We start from the raw sequence: 19,362 nt of genomic DNA on the forward strand, positions 1-19,362 counted from the left end.
TCCTTCCTAAGAAAAAAAAAGAAAAGAAAAAAAAAAGAAAAAAAAAAAAGGCTGCAAAGCTAATTCATTAGAATAAGAAAAAATAGATACTCTGAAGGAAAGGTAAAAAATACAGCAATTTGTATGTATATGATGAATACCCTGTTAACTGAGAGCCAAGCTAAACTCTGTTCCTAACAGAGCTCAGCCAAACACTGTCTTCTCTAATCACAGGCAGAATGAAGAAACTAGGAAGCAAAATGCAAAAAAAATTACTCAAACTCTTGCATGCCTTTAGTTCTCTTATCTACAAAGCATCAAAAATAGACTCAAAACTATTAATTTTTTCCCCCTTTCTGCAACAGGAAAATTCAGAGAGGCACAGAAATGTTTGTTCCCTCAGTAAAACTGCATCATCACGCTTTTCCTAATCTTATTAGGATGAGCTGTGGGATGCCAGACAGTATTTCCACTCTTAGCAGGAAGCAAAGAACAGTTATGTGGGTGCCCAGCTCTGTGGAGTCTGTTCAGCAGCACAGAACTAGCTCAGAGAAATGCCTGAGGAAATCAGGTACTTGGCTAATGCAAGCTCTCATTCAGCACCGAACAAGATGCATAAATACAGAAAGTGACAGCAAAGGAAATGCCAAAAACCTGCTTGAAGGCTTTGTAACACCAGCCAGGTAGCATTAAAGACGACCCATCAGTCTTGCTCAGTGACCTGCCATTCCATATTCACAGGCTACCTTCAGCCCCACCGGTAACAGCAATTGACAGAGGAGTGGCTTTCAAGAATTTTGGACTGATACTACCAGCTTTTAGAAAGGACATGAGTGAAAGAATGGTTTAAAACAATAAACAGGCAAAATATTCAACATGAAGATTTAATAAGCCAAAGTGCTGACTCAAATTTTATTCAAGTCAAGAAGAGACTTCCTGTTACCGACCAGGATTTTGGCTGACAAAGAATTTTCCTTAATTAATAATTCATTTCCTTGCTACAGACTTCTTGTACCTAGGAAATACGTTCCAGCTAGCTTGAGGAAGATTGTTACAATAAAACTCAGGCAAAAAATTGGTGAACTAGGACAAAAGAATGGTCACTTTCTACAACCCATTCTGGACAGTATGCCAATCCATGTACCTTGTACATTCATTGCCCACACATAAGTGAACATCTTTTTCCTCTGAATGGAAGCCTTCAGCAGTGTGCCAGGGACTAATTTGGCTCCCTTCTCACATATATTAATTAAACCTTCAGCCAAATGGGGACTGGAAGATGAGCCTTTTTCCCTTGTAATGTTTTAAAATGCAATTAAGAGTAAATGGTACAACGGAAAGATGCCTAGACACACACAGATGGGTTCCAGAAGCAGAACAATTTGCCACAAGCAACATTCACTCTGAACACGAGGTGATGCACCAGGACAAGCCAAGAATGGGACTTAATTAAATTTCATTAAATGAACATAAAATCTAGACACCACACTCTGTAACAGCTCTGTTTCAAACACTGCCTGATCAAATCCTTTGGACTGTGGTGTTAACAGTCCTTCCCCTTCCATGCCCCTTGGACTCCAGGTGCTTCAACAGTACTGGTAGCCTGCTGTACCCTGGGAAGGAGACAGTTACCCTGGGACTGCAGCAAGAGCAGCTCCTACCACCAGAATGGCTTTAATCCAGTTACACCCCTCCTGGCACTTGAGGGGGGAAAAAGGTGGCATGTAGTTCTCAGTAAATCTGGAAAAACATGTATTATCACAGCAGCTTCACTTTAGTACTAATTAGAAATATATCTAGAGGGGGGGGGGGGGGCAATTAAGACTTGTGACAACTGCACACAAGACACAAATATTATCTGGATAGTACAAGACCAGAACTTGAAAAGACCAAAAGCTCGCATGTAAGTTAAAACTTGCTATTTTTAGTCCAATTCCTCTTTTCCATTCTCATCCCCTTTGGTTCCTCTTTGTGAAACAGAGCTGGTGAAAACTCAGTTCTCTTCAGAGTAAAAGCGGAAGGAATACTGCTAATTTTATATGCATGTGGAGATATTCCCAGAAGCAACCAAGTCATCGGCAGGAGTTAAGGGAAGTTAAAAGTCCATGTGCCTGTGTAAGCTTGAAACAACTCTTAAGCCACATGCTGCTTGACCAGTCTATTCTCAAAATCCTGGTGCCAACCTCCCAACAACTCCTTACCCTTCACATTTGCAATGCTCTCTTTGGTGATCACAAATCACAGTTTGGTAACCATCATGTAAGCATTGTAAAAAAGAAGTAACTGACCAGCATACACATCTTTAAAAAAATCCTCTGATTTTTTCCTCTCTGGTGTTAAGCAGGCACACAGTAAAACAAACAAAACACCTGTCTGAAAATAGATTTTCTGTCTAGGTGAAGCCTGAACCCTTGGCACAAAGAAAGACTTCAAAGTGAACACCCCTAGAGAAGGAAATGCCAGAGTGAAAGGAGGAATGGACAAAACAGATAAAGCTGTCAGTTCTGGCAGAGGGGAGAAGCTAAGGGAAGTTCCCAAACCCTAGAGTAAAACCCACGATAAAAAGAATCAAAGACAGACTGTTTTGAATTTGCATGCACCCTATAAAAGGCCTGATAAAGATGCTTTAACTGAAATAAAACCTGAAGGCTTGAATGTATTCAGGAATGAGCCTTATTTCTTTTGTGCACATTCACCAGTAAGAGCTTAAAGGACCAAAATTCAGTTTTTCTACTTTAAAAAAACATAAACTGCTTAACTCACTGGGCATCCTGAGCAACAGATACATTTAAGTGTGTGCTGGATGTGGCACAATGAACTCCTTTCTGATCTGCAGAAACAAACCAAAACAAAAGTTTGAAGTAAGATTTGTTTTGAACCACATAATGTTCTATGTGTACCTAAAAAAAAAACAACTGAAAACACCCAGACCTTTCTGTGGCATAGCAATTGTCACTTCAAAGGATTTTTCACACCACGAGTACATCTGGTTCCCTTCAGAGGCTGCTCTGGATGCAAAACAGATAGGCTGTGAAATAAAAGCTACCTTACACCATAATGTTGCCATGATTTGTTAAGATCTAGCTCTACGATTCATTTTCTTTTAGTTTAGCACAACTTGCTGCATGCAACCATAGAGACCTGATGCAGTTTTTTCAGCTCCTGTACTGCAGTTTTTTTCTCCACCAGCTGCAAGTTAACTGATTTCAGTGGATATCTGAACACTCTCCCATTTCATCTGGGCCTACCATGACACTTAGAAAGGATCCAAACAACTTTGAACAAAGCACCACAAAGAATTCACAGATCTCATTGATGGCAATGCTTTTTATTAGAAAGAGTAACAAAGTGCTTCCCATAGGATTCATTCAATAGAGAGTTTTTAAGAAATATGACTTTTCCGTTTTAGATGGACAGTTTTGATGTGATGATGTTTCAGTGCAAACAGGGTTCTCCAAGATTCTCCTGCAGAGCTTCTCTGTACACACTATTTCAACCATTTATGCATTTGGCAGTTGTGAAACAGTACCGAAGAGTCCATCCCTTAAAAAATGGAGGTTATGTAAAACGCTTGCAATGTCGATCATACCAACAAGAATTATATTGTTCGTTGTTGTTTAACACAGATTTAAGGGACATAATTCTTTCATACAGTCCTACACAGAGATGCATAAAGGTGCTTTCAGTTCATTCTATAATAATAATAATAATAGTAATATGTAACAGCATAAATAACATTATCAATTTTTACTATACAGACAACAGTGAAATCGTCTTTTTCTTTATCAAAATTAACCTCTGCTTTTTTAGCTAGGGACATCCTTTGAACATTTGGTGCTTCTTTTGTCTGTCTATTGTGTTTGGATGGAACAAAGAACACAAGCAAGGACTGTTCACCCACTTCCCCCTCACTTTTGGCACACATTTATGATCAGATTTCTCTGGACACATATACGCATCATTTCACCACATTCCACTTTCCACTCTTTATGTCTGACTCTATCCCAGTTCCCCTTTTTCCTTAGCTCCTCCTGCCTACCCTGCAAATGAAAGGGACATAGGACACAAAAATAGGACAGACACTTTGGTACAAATTGTTATATACAAGGGAATGTATGAAAACAAACAGGAGAGGGGGATTGCCCATGCAATGCATTCTTCTTTTTCCATTTTCAACCAACCTTACACCATTAGCACTATTTTTTCACATTTTTTAAAATGCAGAACTTCTATAAAGGACAAGACATAGTTATTCATAAGAGAAACCACCTAAGACATTTACTAAACACAATCTCAGCCCCAAAGCTACCCTACCTTTCCCCAGAGTACATGTACACAAACATGAACATCAAACAAAATACTGAACTGAATTCATGAGTGCAACAGTCACAGTTCTGATCATACTGAAAGGTCACATGCATATAAACAATGTCGTTACTGAAGTTGTTGGTCACACTCGTGGTTCACTGTTCCTCCTTCCTTATGTACAGAGCAAAATCACCATTTCAAGGAAATACCACATGCCACCTCACAGCACAGCATCTTTACACAAGAGAATTACTGCAACAAGGATATCACAGACACACTTTTTTCTATGGGATGAAAGGAATTAGATGAGATCCTTTGTACAGTAACTGGACTGTGGGAAGAAAGAAAGGATTTTTTTTTACTTTTAACAACAGGATGCTTTTGCAATATAGCCCTTATAGGGGAGGAGAATACACATAACCCCATCATTCTATCTATACAAATGCAAAGATGTAAACAGTCGTTCTCCTTCAAGAGGCCTTGAAACAAAGGCAGAGCTTACCCCTAGGCACTTTTGAGTGTAAAGCTCCTGGCTCTGAGCTCAGCCCGTACTTGCTGTTTGCTTTGGGACTTCAAGTTGTGAACAACAAAAGCCCCTGTATCCAGAAACACCTTTTGCTGTCCAGTGTTTCCCTGCCACCAGCGTAACTGTTTAACCAGGTGCCAATCAACACTGGTTGCCATCTAACTACACAGCTGGGCCTCACTCCCAGTGCCCTGCAGTCCTGCTGGTTCAGCAGAGCCTCTTGAGTCCATATGCAGAGTCATCTGAATATCCAGAGAGGTGACCTGCCTCCTCAGAAGGATACTACTTGCTCATTAGAAAAGCACAGAGACACATCTAAAGATGGCATTTCAGTACATAGAAAAACTCTAGAGGAGCTGGACTTTCACATTCACTGCCCTAAATAACAATTATTTCCCTAACAGGAAAGTCTGTAAGAACTAGGGCCAGGAGTCCTGGAAACAGAGCCTAACAGATAAAATGATCCATGCATAAAGCTGGACCTGAGAATCCAATTGCAGGACTGGGACTATAGAGAACTCTCCCTTAAAATTAAAAATCTTTGAATAAGACAGCATCAACTAATTTACTGTTGTAAAAACATTTAGGAAAAAAGTCACTGCAAAAGGTTAAGTAATTTTCTGTAAATTTCACATCTCCTATTGAATCTCTTTGAGCAAATACCCTACCACAGATGAAGCAAATTTTGCAATGAAGTTTCTTACTAGAAGTAATACACAGCTAATATTAAATTGGTAGCCTATTTAGCAGCAGTAGTAAAGATTCTGTCCCATTTTTCTGTTTCTCTTCACAAGAAGAGGAGAACTTGGAAACACCCAGTGCACTCCTGGGGTGGCTACTGGGGAGCTGAGTGAATTCTGCACCCACTTCTGAATCTATAGAACCTATTCTCTAGGTTGTGTGGCCCATAAAACACCTATAGGTAGGCATTTTTCCTGCCTAGTATGGAAAGGAACCAGTTAAGACTGCTAAATAAAATGACCACCTGGTCTCAACTCCATTCTTGCTTTGCGTGAGGAAATAGGTCCAGTTTGCTTAGGTGTACAAAGCGTTAGCTTGTGTGGGCCCACACGGCAGCAAATGTGGGAAGCATTGAGAGATCTGTTCTGATATCCATCTGGTTTTTCAGCCACTTCTCACACCACCCAGAGGAAGCAGACAACATTCTAGCACTGCTGCCTGGAATGGCAAGCGTCCAGCACTGCAGCTGGAACTACCTACAAACTCCATGAATTATCCAAATATTTATCTTAAGAAGGAGGGCTGGGGGAAAGAGCAAGTGCAAAAAATAAAGAAAGAAAAATAGCAGCAGGAGCTGTGTACATTTCCAAAAATCAAGGCAGCGCTGCATTAGACCCCTTGGCCAATGTAGAACTGCAATTTGTCCTAAACAACAGCTCAAGTCTTGTGTGAAGTCACCAGCATTAGCAATAAGGGCATTCTGCTGGTACAGCTTGTTTCCTGGGGGAGAGCTTACTATAAACTACACCAACCAAAGCTGCTTTTGTGTCTGGAAATTGTATTCGTCTTACGAATGTTTGTCACTGCAGGTTTGATACCAAACCTCCCTTGTGCAGATTTAGCTTTTCAGCAAAACACTAACAAATTATGCAGATTCAGGGAACAAACAGCACATGAGCCCCCCCGGCAGTGAAACAGAACACTCACATCAAGTGTCCTCAAAAAACCAGACATGAAATTTTCACTATACAAAGCATGAACATGGGGAGAGGGGAGGGGAAAAAGAAAAGCCAATCCTTTGGTTAAGACCCCAAGAGCGCAGAAAACAGTACCTTTCATGCCATTATATTACAAACACCTCCTTTCTTCCCCCTAAAAGATGTAGTAGGGCACTGCTGGTTTGGCTTAAAATGTAATTTTAGTCCCCCTCATCAGTTCAGCAATTTGAAGCACTGCAGCTTTTGATATACCACCCATTTACTTAAACGCGTAAATCCACTGACATAGTGACAGTGTTGAAATACATAATCCAAATAGTATCTATAAAATTTTACTGTTGTACATAAATAATGACAAGGCACAGAACAGCCACCAGTCCAAGAGCTTGTAGGCCAAGAAACCAGAGCATAACCCAGAAGAATATAATTATTACAGGTTCTACTATCCGTTCTCCAAAGTACATCCTTGTGAAGCCTATTCTGATAAGGCTTTTGTTTAGTTCTCCAAAGAGAGTCCCCATCTTTTTATAGTCATCTATCACAGGTTCCGTGGTGTGGTTCCTTTGCTCTTGGTGGACCTGCAGATGGAAGATAAAAAGAGGAAATATGTTGTACAATTTTATTACTGTGATTCTGAACAAGTCTCTCATCTCTTTCTATCTGAATGCATAAAACTAAGACACACGTGCAAGGAATCTACTCCTTAAATCAAGAGATTGAAAATGCTACATAGCTTTGACCTTGGTACAATGCTAAGGATGTCATTGGTCCAAACCTGGGACATCTGAAGGGGTGCTACAAATATATACCAGCCTCCCTCCCCTCCAGATGCCACTCTAGAGGAGGTGTAAAGCTCTCCTGCAGGTCATACATCTTACCTGCCTGTGCAACCTGCCTGTGGTTGTCAGGGCAACCACAATGGAATGAGATGTCTCTAATTTCAGGGAGGGGATTTGGCTGAATTATTTCCAGAACATCTCCAGGACTACAAGAATGATATCAAACTATTAAACATTAACTGTGAAGTATTTTGCACTGACGTCCAGGGAACTGAAGGGCTGCTAATCACTGCTGAAAGGAAGGGCACTGGATCCGACCAGGAAAGTGACTAACACTTGTCCTGATGTTGATGTAGGAAGCCATGCAAGTCAGGCAAAGGAAGACAGACTCAAGGACTGCACACATGCAAAGTGGTGATATAAAAAAGCAAAGGGAAGGAGAAGCAAGTTCTGGACTTTTTGTGAAATAAAAAATGGCAGAGGAAATGCACAGGAAGGCAGAAGTCAGTCTTTAAATGGAGGTAAATATCACTGCATAAAACATGAATGTTTCATGTAAACATGTGAATTTTAACTAGTTTAGAGCCTGAGATCCCACCTCTCTTCCCACATCCAGAGATTCTTTGCACAAAACCTTATTGTCTTGTGTTTGGATATGACAGGGCAAACATGCTTTCAAGATGATGACCATGAGTCTTCTAATGCTTCTGTTAGGCAGCAGTGAAAACACATGCAGGTACTCATAAATAATTCAGTTCACTGATCAATAGGTCCTACAAATTGCCCGCAAGCTCTATGTGCAATTAGTCTACTCCCAGATTCAAAGCAAACATGTTCCATCTTCAAGGATGAATGATATTCTGCATCCCTTGTTCCATGGCATAGTCATGGTAGAGAAACAGAAATTTCCTTTCACACCAGTTGCAAGGCTCTCCATTTAAGAGCAAATAATGAAGTGAATTACCATTCTTACAGAAAAATATCCAGCAAAGACCAAAGGAAGCCAATGTTGTTTTTCTAAGCCAGACTTTAGGCCACCATGCAGAACCTGCTGGCTGAATGCTTGGGTAAAGCTCTACAGCTGCTGCTGAAAAACACCCCCAACAGTCCCTCAGCTTAAAGCACCCGGATTTCTAAATTTACTTATTCATAAAGAGTCTGGTTTAAGCTTCAGTACTGAATCCCATAAAGGGACAGGTGCAGGAAGCCTAAATAGTAATGTGTTCATAACTAATTCATAACTAATATTCTGTTCACTCTTTCTGTGGTTCTACAGAAGAGCCTGAGAGGGGAGAACTGCAGTACTGGAGGTTATGCACAGACAGACCCTCCCTTTCGGCCCACTTCACAGGCCCAGGTTGTTTTCTCCACCTTACTGGACTTCTTTCAGCATTTTGACTTTATTTAATTCAAAGAAACATTAACTCATCAATAATCCCCATGTTTCAAGATCAGTCTCTTCCAGAAAAGCAGAGCCTCTTGTGATTGCCTGTAAACTCGGTGGGGCTGGGAACACAATGGAACTCTTATCCCTCCATTCCCAAAGACCCCAGGGAGACAAACAGACTCTTAGCCTAAGTGTTGTATACTGATCACAACAACAAGGGGAAAAGAGAAGGGATGTGCTGGGAAGTGAAAATACAGTTATTTGCTTCCTGCATGCAGAGACCAGAGGGAGCCCGTACAGATGATGGTGGAGAGGATCAGAGCACAGCTCATGTCAAGCAGTGCAGAGACCACTTCTGAGGGAACACCTGAGAAATCTGTACATTTTCTGGTCATGGCCAGGACAGTCAGGAGGGGGAAAACACACACATCACTTCTTTGCCCCTGGCTTGTTAGCAGTGCTCAGCAAGGTCCTGGAAGCCTTCGCACAGAGCAGGCACAGCACTGGTCAGGAGGCTGCCAGCAGGCACAGGTCTGCAAGCTCCTCTGCAGCTCCCACCGGGCTAAGCAGGATTAACCACACGTGTCCATGCCAGCAACTTCTTTCCTGGTATGAGGCAGCTGTAGGATTGCACTTGCAGCCCCACCTGCTTTGACAAGCAAACAGCAAGAAGTTGCACACTGATTCTTAAACAAGGTAAACATAGTAAATTCCACCTCACTTAGGCTGCCCAGGTATTTTTGATGTTTTCATTACCCCTCCCTCACCTTCTCAAACAAGGGTAGATTGGTGGATTCTAAAGCCATTACAGGGAGCTGCCAGGCAGAGACTGACGAGTGTGTGTTTAATTACACAACAAGCGTCAAGTTATTTTTCCAAATATTTTTCAATAGTTTACAAAACCTTTCAGAATGATCATGGAAACTCTCAAGACTTCAAAGTCTGCTTCAGGCTAAGTATATCTTGCTTCAGGCAACTCAGCAAAAAGCAAGTGAAGCCGAGAACAGATGAACACTCATGAAGCACTTATAGCATATTTTTCTTTACTATTGCATAATATTTCACATACTGGACAATACATTTCTTCAGAGGTGTAGCTAAAACAGAACCTTTAGGGCAAATGTCAGTAATGTTACAATACTCCAAACTGCTAAGGAATAATAAATAAGCTTCAACATTGCAGCTAGAATTTCTCTCACTAACTTTCAGGCCAACAGTAAAACAGCATGCAGGCCCATATATGAGCCATAGCTTTCAAATCATAACCTCAGAACCAAATTATTGTTTTTCTTTTCTTCCACCAAAAAATACTTTTCTAAACAATTTTAGAATTGGCCGTCTTCAGTGAACACACAGTTCCCAGCTGACTCTTTCATTTTTACTGAACTATTTTCATAGGGCTATTTTCATACTAATCTTGCTGAATCAGCCTGAAGCTAGACAGACACTACCATAGCAGACAAAATGCAGAGAGAGAAATGCACCCATTCCCAGCAGCTGCACACCCTTGCCTCTGCAAAACCAGAGCTTCCTCCTGGAAAACCAGAAGTGTCTGTTTCAAAGCTGCTAGTTTTAAAAAAATCAACAAGCCAGCCTAGGCTTCATAACTTTTAAGAATCACTTGTGTATCAGGAGGGAGCAGAGGGAATTTCTTGATCAGCACTAGCCCCAGAGAAAACACGCCTTTCCCAGCCACTCTTCTCCTTATAACTAACAGGTGCCATGCAGCGGGCACTCCCAGACTTCCTCTGCTACAGTTCAGGAGGGAATGTAAGAGAGGGCCACCTCATCTACATTCGTTTGTTTGCCTTTCCTCATTCTTTGAAACACAGGAAAAAATTCAGAGGGAGTGGGGAACAGCAGTGCAGCCAGAAATCTAGATGGATATAGATTAATACATGCCCAAAATATCTCCTGAAAAAAGAGGAACAGCAGCACTGCCTCCCAGACAAGAGTTCTCTTCCCCCCTTCCTCCAACTGGCTGAAAGACACTCACCAAATATACTCACAAGGTATTATTCCTGAAGGAGAAAGGAGAACGAGGCTTTCCTAAGTGAGTAAGACTAAACCAGAATGTATTAGAAATGCTGATTGCATTTGTTTCCTAACCTAATATTTCCTATGCAATTACTGTAACGAATTACTGTTTACTGTAATTTAAATTAATTTTGTATCGATATAATTTGATTTTAGACTTACTGGGAAGACCTAGTCTGTATCTACCCTCTATCAGTTTGAAACCATTCCCTACATGTCCCTGTAAAAACTCTCCAGTTGCCTCCTTTTAGGCCCTGGAAAGTGCTATATTGGCTCCCTGGAGCCTTTTCTTCTCCAGGCTGAAGAGCCCCAACTCTCTCAGCCTGTCTTAACAGGAGAGGTGAGTCTTCACGTACCTCCGAGCATCTTTTTTCATGGCCCTCTTCAGGACTCATTCCAGCAGGTCCACCTTTTTTTCTGTGCTGGGGGCTCCAGAGTTTGCAGCACTCCATACTCAATTTTGTATTTGGTTTCTAATTTTTTATTTTAAATTATTTACAGTTAAAAACAGAGTTATCATACAGAAGAGAAAGGGAAGCATCTGATCTGCTCCACTGCTCAGCACAATGTCCTTCACAAACCCACTGGTATCTGCAGGTTCCCACCCCATTTGCTCTGGTCTTTTCAGACGTTTGGTATTGTAAAATTTCCCTCCCTATTCAAAACGGCACATTTTCACCAGCAAAACCACGGTCTTCTCTCTCCCACTGTTTACTGGCAGAAACTCAGACCTTGAAGATCCAACCTCTGAAAACCTTTTATACTGAAACCTGGAACTAAATTTTCCCCTCTGTTAAGGCCAAATGACTTAGGGGCTTTGATGCTTCAAGAACCATGACAGGCCCTTGCAGATGTGATGCAGGATGCCATAAAATTACCTTTTTCACAATGAAACCCTATGAGGAGGTCACAGAGGAGCTATTAAGTGCCAAGTTCTGTCTGTTTCCAGAACAGCTGATGCTCCTACATCCCTGAAGTGCTTCTGAAAGAAAATCCCCAAGTAACTGAATCTTTTCCTTGACTAGCTTTAAAACAACAATGAAGGTACAGTCCTACTCATCCTACTGAGCCCAACTAACATCCGGTTGTGGCTTTTCCAGTTATGTTTGTCATCAACACAACACACAAAATTCCCTGTGTTCTGACCACTAACTACCCCTGCTTATGGCAAACTCCCACACATTCACTGAAACTCACTGCTTCCTAAACTCAGGGAAACACACGGTGTGTCACGAGCATAGGCTGACAGTCTCTGTATGCCACACCAGTCTGACAGGACAATCTCCTTGCTTACCCCCTTCTTATCAAAGGGTGCTTTGACCAGGCAGTGAAACATGAGATCCCATCAGAATATCCTCCCCCCGGAAAGAAGCCATCTTTGCAGTGAGTCATATGCTATTTCCTAGGACAGAAGGATAATTTTAACACAACTTTTCACAATGGCCTACAACTGATCCTGTCTGCATTTCCTATGTGAAATGTAGCCAGTTTATGGTCTTTTCTCCTCAAATTGCTGACAGCACACATTTCCTGCACCTGACCATTTGCAGATCACACCAAGAAATCTGCCTTGCTCTTGGGGGAAGGAGAACACAAATGGATCCAAGAGGGACACAAAACTACCCGACATACTTGGGAACTTATTTTCCTGTGGCTAATCAAAAACAGCATGGGAACACAGATTAACATTTATTTTTTCTGCTGGGAAGACTGAGCAGCTCTAAAGTAAACACAAGTTTCAGTTCTGTAACCTCACCTCTGACATGGCTGTGTGGAGAACAGGCATACTTAAGGTTTTCCAGGCATTTCATATGCTGAAGCAGCAGCTTAATCCACACTTTTCCACACTTAGCCCAAGAATCTTGAGATGGCACGTTTAGTTTGGGATTTTTGTGTGCGTGTGGGGAAAAAAAAACCCCAAGTAACCGACTTGAGTGAAACAATTGAAAGTTCAAGAGCCTTTGTTCTGCGGGAGGAAGTAACAGATGAACATAAGGAACCTGCTCCATATGAAGATTCAGGACGTTTTGTTAAAGAACCCCCATCCATTCAACCACTCTGAAGGTACAAGGTCCATTAAAGCAAACCAAGTAGCATTCTTCTATTTGGTCATGACTAATGAATAGAAGAAACCTCAACAGTCTTCTCTTGCTCAAACAACCTGAAAAATTCCCGCCACAGACTTAACAACAGCACCAGACTGAGTTCAAGTCTATAATCACCTCTTTTCTTGCATGAACTGCCTGAAAGGGCATTAGACAAACACTGCACTCCAACAATGGAGGAGAAAAAGCCAATGAATTGGGAAAATAACTACTCTCCATGTAAAAGCTTATGATTTTACAGTCAAAAAAAGTGGTGTTGGGCAAAGAAGGCAATGAGAGAGGACACAAAGGTATACACAATGCTCACCTCCAACACAGAAAAGCAGCAGTGCCTCCAAATTGTTTGACATACGTCAGATCACAATTCATCACACTTACAGTTATAAAAGAAAGAAAAGGAATGGGGTATTTAAGAGAATTATTTCCACATTACATAGAAAAGAAATCCCATTTGAGTTTCATAGCAAGGATGTATTTAATCACATCTGAATGAGATGTTAAAAAACTCCTGTAATAAAGAATACAGGGATGACTTCTGAATGAGATGTTAAAAAACCCCCAACCTTCTAACAAAAAAAAGGCAGGAGGTATCACACTTACATGCCCATCTGCACATTTCAATTTTTTTTTTCCCCAAGAAGTTTTCCCTGCAGTATTTAACTGCTCACTATCTATTTTACTCCAGTTGTGGTTATTTTTACTCCAGGGAACAGGTGGCGCGTCTGCTATCTGAAGCCCCCAGACACCTAAATGTCAAAAAAGCCAGGGAGATATGACTTTAAGAACAAGTTTACTTTCAAAAACATGGGAGTATTTTTCAGTAAGTTGGGACATTAGTGTTCAGAAGAGAGTGCCTCAGAGTTATCTTTTTTAGAAGACGCAAACTAAAACTGAAAATACTTCAGGACTACTCTTAAGGAAAAAAAAAAAAAGAAAGAGAGAGAGAAGAAAGTGAGTAGATGACAGAGACTAGGATGGAAGAAACCACAAGTTCCCTCCCCTCCAGAATAAGAGACCAACTTCTGCTGGGTGCAGATAGGGAAACACCAGCCAACATACAGCTACAAATATTTAATAGTTGGGTAGCCAGCCATGGAAGTCCTGAGGGACTGAATGATCCAATCTCACTGGTACTCAGCCACTGCCATGGACAGGCTCCGGAGATTTGCAGCCAAGAGCAGGCTGCCAGCTGGTGGCCTCCTCCCTGAGCAAGCCACAGCCTCACCCCATTGCAGGGCACCAGGACAAGCCCTGCTGACACACTGGCCTGGTGGGTGACGCCTTTCTGCCTCCTACTCCTCCACATATGCAAAGCAGTTTCGTTACTAGTAACACCTGGCATCTGATCAGGATCTCACCCTGCTTTCTTGTACTTAAAAGATATCTTACACTTAATTAAAAGAAAGTGAAATTTGCCTTAAGAAGGGCAAATGATTTTATTGGAAATGTTTCTGATTTTCTTCCTCTTTACTACAGGAAGAGACGAGTATCCCTTTGCATCCTCTGCTAGCATAAAACTAACAGTTAGTATTTAACCTTGTAAATGTAAGCAGTAAAAAGATCTTGATATTCAGCCAACAGACCATAAAGAGAACAAAATTAATTTCAACTGTCTGGAGAGGAAAAAAAAAACCAACAACAACCAACCAGGTTCATTTCTCTAGGTGAATTTTAATCTGATATTTAACTATGAAAAGATCAATAGATTGGGAAATGAAAAAAAAAACCCCTCAATTCTAGACAAAAAACAAGACAGAAAAAACCCTAAGTTTAACTTCTTATTCTGGGAAAAAGAAGCATATGCAAGAAAACTAGAAAAATTCTCAATATCAAATGTACTTTACAGCAGCTACCAATAAAAGTGACATACTTAGAGGAAGTTTAAACAAAAGATTGCAAACCAAAGACTGGGTTAACATGCATTTTACAGCAAGAATCTAGAAGTCATTTATAAAATTGAGACAAGATGTTTCTATAGAAACAAGCAACAACATAAAAAAAGCAAGAGCGCTGGATTCCCTTTAGTCAGCTTTTACAGCAACTCAAGTTTAGAATCAACAGTTGCTGGAACAAACTCTGAATACCAGGAGAAGTTTTGCGTTAAAGAGATGAAAAGGCTTTTCCAGATACTTTAACTTGTGTATGAGTGGAACAGAGATAGCTTCAAAAAGAATAGAGGCTTCCCTTGATAAAGACGAAAAATGTCCCATAATTTCAGGAGTAAATTCCCCACTCATACAGCACCAGATGAGAAAGTGTGAAAAGACAGTAACCTGGCATAAGAGGGTCTGTGGGAGAGGAAACCCTCCTGCCCCCATGCCAAGATCTACTGACTCCCCCACTTCAGGATGCTGTTTACACTCTTCCTTATGTTCCTGCTACTATCCCTGTAAGTTGACCCTATCCATACTGCAATTTTACATAGAGACTAAATCAAATGCAGTATCTACTCCATCTTTCTATTACACCTGGGACACTGAATTTCCATTGGATTTCATTTATCAGCGTCCCCACTAAAACTTGTCATTGTCAAGACGGCCAGAACACTCAGAATGCTTCGGTAAACTTCAGAAGGCTTCAAGTGTCAGCACCTTGTTACCTAGAAGTCTCTCGTACCTTTTCCCTGTAGCTTCCCATGGGCAGCTCTGGCTCTTTCTCTCTTCCTTCTGCAGTTGCAACTTGCTCCTTCCTGTCCCTAACGTGACCTCCTGTCCCTTCCTCCTCACAGCACCGCCAGCAGAATCCAACTGGCTCTCTGCCAGCTAACTCTTCTTTTATCACACCCATAGCTGGGAGGGCAAGGCTGTTCCCACTCTTTGAAAATTAACATAGCTGCAATGTATCAGAGGCAGGATTGCCTTTAGCACTCTCTCCATCTCCCCACAAAAACTGGTCAGCTTGACTCGGAAAAAAGGTTTGTAATCCCCATACATTCAGCGTGGTATCAAATGCACTGGCTTGGTGAAAAGCAACAGCTGTTAATTTTGCTTTTTAAAGAGAAGATATTTCTATTTGCTTCTATCTCCAGAAGACTTTTTTCTTTGAGAAAATGGGATCTTCCCATCATCCAAACACAGCATATCATCCTATCTTATAGCAGGTGCTACAGGTATGTTTGAAGGGTTGGGGTTTTTTCTTCAAATGCTGTTAAGCCCCAGAAAACTTAATAATGCTTTTAAGAAAGTTATTATCATCATTTATTATTTTATAGTTGTTAACCTCTGTAACAGAGTTAATTTATGTGTAGAGCCAGAACAAATTTGGGATTAAGTCCTACTTGTCAAGCATGACTACTTTCAGAAACAAATTCCAACTACTATGAGCAGGAGAAACCTACAATTTTCAGATTATCTCAGTGTGGAAAAAATTAGAAATAGGTTTCCAGCCTTAGGCATTACAAGTTCCACGTATACAAGCGTACTTTAAAACATTCTTGGTCATTACTGACTTATGACTGAAATGATACCATTTTGAGCAATACAGCACACAACCACAGTCTAGTGAAGATTTTACACAAGGCATCCCACAGGTCTCTTGATATTTTTTCTAGTTCTGTTTATATATTCTCTAGTTCTGTTTCTGCTCATCCTCCTCATTCTGGGGAAATACTAGTGATACTGTAAAGTTACTAAAAAAATTGAACTTAGTTAAGACACCCATAACTCCTCACCAAAGTTCTCAATTCTCAAAGCCCTTTTGTAACAGCACCTCTAAATCTGAAGCCATCTATTAGAAGATAAAATACTCCACTTACAGCCATAAAACACTGCTCAAAATAATAACAAAACACCCCAGAGGCTTACAAACTTGGGTTAATGAAAAGGTGATAGTCTATGCAAATAAATCTACTAGCAAATACATGCAGTACATATTAACTCTGCACTCAAACATTTTCTAGAAGCCTTGGTTTAACACTTGAACAGCACCGTGGATTCTGTGTATCCTAAACCAGCGTGACAGGGAGATCCTGGCCTCACTGAACCAACTGGGAATTTTGTTACTGCCTCCGATTTTGATTACAAGGAACTAAACCCCATTCTTGCCCAGACAGGGAACTGCCCACAGTTCTCAGTGCAGAAGGCAGCCACAGTGCCACAGCTCTCAGGAACTCCACTGTGACACACAGCCTGGCTTCAAAGTCCCTACAGACAGCATCCTGCTAATACCACCTCATGTCCGGCTATAAGGCATGTGCAGGATGCAGGCAATGCAAATGCAGGACTTCTGCATCAACTTCTATTAATACACGTTCACACTTTTCTATTCTTCTTTAATAGTTTAATTTATAGGTGTTGATGAGATTTATTAGAATGTAGTAATGTGACAGTGGCCAACCTATTTTAGGAAGTGGGTTAGAGAAGAAGGTTGGAGGTCTTTATCTCTAGTGATGTTGAAAATACAGGACAATTTGTCTGACTAATAACTATAAACATTTTGGAAAAAAATGTGACTTTGAGGGGCAAAGCAGCATGGCTTCTCCCATGGCTTCAGGAGCAGCTGAATCTTTGGGTGCCTTCAGTTACTTCTTCTGAACCCCAGCACTGAAATACAGGAGAGGTGGAAGAAACAACCTAGGTCCTGCAGTGCTCTGAAGACTAAAATAGGCGTAATTACCTTTGCATGCAAACCTACAAAGAATACAAATTATCATCCAGTTCAGCTTTCAAATCTAATCAGGGAAGTGATTAGATTCTACAGTCCATTGCAATAATGAATTTCAAAGGCTATGTGTAACACTTAGTTACATATCCTTCCATTCTTTCAAAAATGTACCTGTCAGTAATTTCATTAAGCATACCTGTGCTAACACAATAACAAGCTTCAATAAAAAAATTAAAGCCAGATGATTTGGCACTAAATAGATTTATTTCCTACAGAATACTCTTTCTTAAAAAAAAAAAAAAAAACCCAAAATAAAGGGTGTACTCATTATTACTTAGGTCCTCCTTGTCAGGAAGGTATTCTTTTAGTTTTATGTTACAAGGTACAGTCTTACACAAACTGTATTTATTTTGCAGGAAATGGGAAAAACCAAATCACACCCAGGTTTGAAGCCGCAGATCCTCACCTGAAGTCCCTCTCAAAAAAGGCCAAAGGATTTTCTCTCATGCAGGCTTTACTTCACACCAGATGAGAGAAATAAGAGAGAGAAATAAGAATTTACACCAAAGCAGATTTTGACTCCTTTTGCATTGCACATATGACTAAAGTTGTGCACACATTTATAGTTCAGGAGAGAACATGGAACAGGAAAACACAGGCTGAGGACCAGAGTCTGTGTTAGCAGTGCAAATACCCTCAGCAAACACAGCGACAGCGCTGGGCCTCCACGAGAGACTCCAACAAGGACCTAGCCTGGAAACAGGATCCCTGCAGAGGTCAGCAACAATTCCACCATGACAGCAAAAAGGGCAGGGGAAACTCATTATTTTGAGAGAAAACTGTACACACTCATGAGAACAAAAACGGTGGAGAGCATGACAAGGCTTGGTGACACAGGAGTCCCTCGAAACCAACCTACAAGTTTGTTCTTCTCTTGAATAAGAGAATCTGGGACTTTCAGTCAAAAGTTTGCAGCAAGTGTAGGTACCACCAACTCGTGTCTTCCCTACACATAAAAATAAAATAATACTGCTTATTTATCCAATTATTATTATCTTTACTGTTATTTTGTCCAATACTTAAATTCCCCCTGTGTATTAAATAAAGGCAAGTGATAATCCTTATTTCCAAATCTAGTTTAATATTTTCCCAGCTGACTGCACCTCAGTATGCAGAATAACTACTCTGTGCTATGAGAGTGAAACATATCCAATAAATAGGAAAGATTTTCTCCTTCTTCCTTGTGGCCTATTTAAAATTTCTGCTATCCCATTGTTACACCCCAGCTTGTCAGAAAGGGCCAGGATCACTACCTGTGCCTCAGAAAAGTGGAAAGAGTTTGTCAGCCAAGTGTGGCTGTGGCCACCCAAGCAGTACCTTTACCAGTTTCATTTGAAAATGCGTTCAAGCACCACTGGAAGGCAGCTCTTCAGCCTGCATCGTCCCCTGAAACCACAACACACCCGTCGCTAAGAAGCAGCTGTAAACGGCAGGGAAAAGCTCCTTGGCAAGGAATTACAACCAGTTTGAGCACAGTAATACATGAAATGATCAGATGCAACTTTTTAACCTCTCTTTCCAGGAAGGACAGTAAGCAGAACCATCAAGTATTCCTTACTTGCCCCCTGCGACATCCTGCAGGAGGGCTTTTGGACACTGAGAGAACTCTGAGCCTCCCTTGGTGCATCTGTCCTTACCCTACTTTCAGGCGTGTGCTCTGCTCTGCCCCATTTTTCTAGAGAAAGGGGCAAGAAGATGTGCTGACTTACGTAAATGCCGCTAAGTGAATTCTCAAGTACCAGAATCTTTCAGAGTGGCCTGCTTCTAGATGTAATGTCAGGCAAGTACTACCAGACACTTTCCAATACTAAACTATTTCAGCTGTGCATGATTCATTTATGGTTAAGTGCAGAGCATCTTTTAAGAATTTTCAACAAAAACGATTAACGAAATCAAAACC

At 41.0% G+C, this 19,362-nt stretch overlaps 1 protein-coding gene across 5 annotated transcripts in view; it reads right to left on the bottom strand.

Annotated features, from left to right (window-relative positions):
- Positions 1–3,291: 3,291 nt before the first annotated feature.
- Positions 3,292–19,362, bottom strand: part of FAM241A (family with sequence similarity 241 member A) — a 275,269-nt gene continuing 259,198 nt past the window's right edge. For 3 of the 5 annotated variants that reach the window (XR_010721483.1, XR_010721486.1, XM_066186229.1), the window contains one exon: positions 6,985–7,070. Coding sequence is in view for 2 of the 5 variants with exons in the window: in XM_066186227.1 (XP_066042324.1) it covers positions 6,825–7,070; positions 15,417–15,587 (417 nt within the window). In the remaining 3 variants the exon portion in view is untranslated. Of the gene's footprint in view, positions 7,071–15,416; positions 15,598–19,362 lie in introns of those variants that run through there. The other 2 variants (XM_066186227.1, XM_066186228.1) reach the window with 2 other exon arrangements.

This window comes from Chamaea fasciata, unplaced genomic scaffold (assembly GCF_029207755.1).
Source record: "Chamaea fasciata isolate MVZ Bird 193981 ecotype frontalis unplaced genomic scaffold, bChaFas1.0.hap1 SCAF_6, whole genome shotgun sequence".
Lineage (NCBI taxonomy): Eukaryota > Metazoa > Chordata > Aves > Passeriformes > Sylviidae > Chamaea > Chamaea fasciata.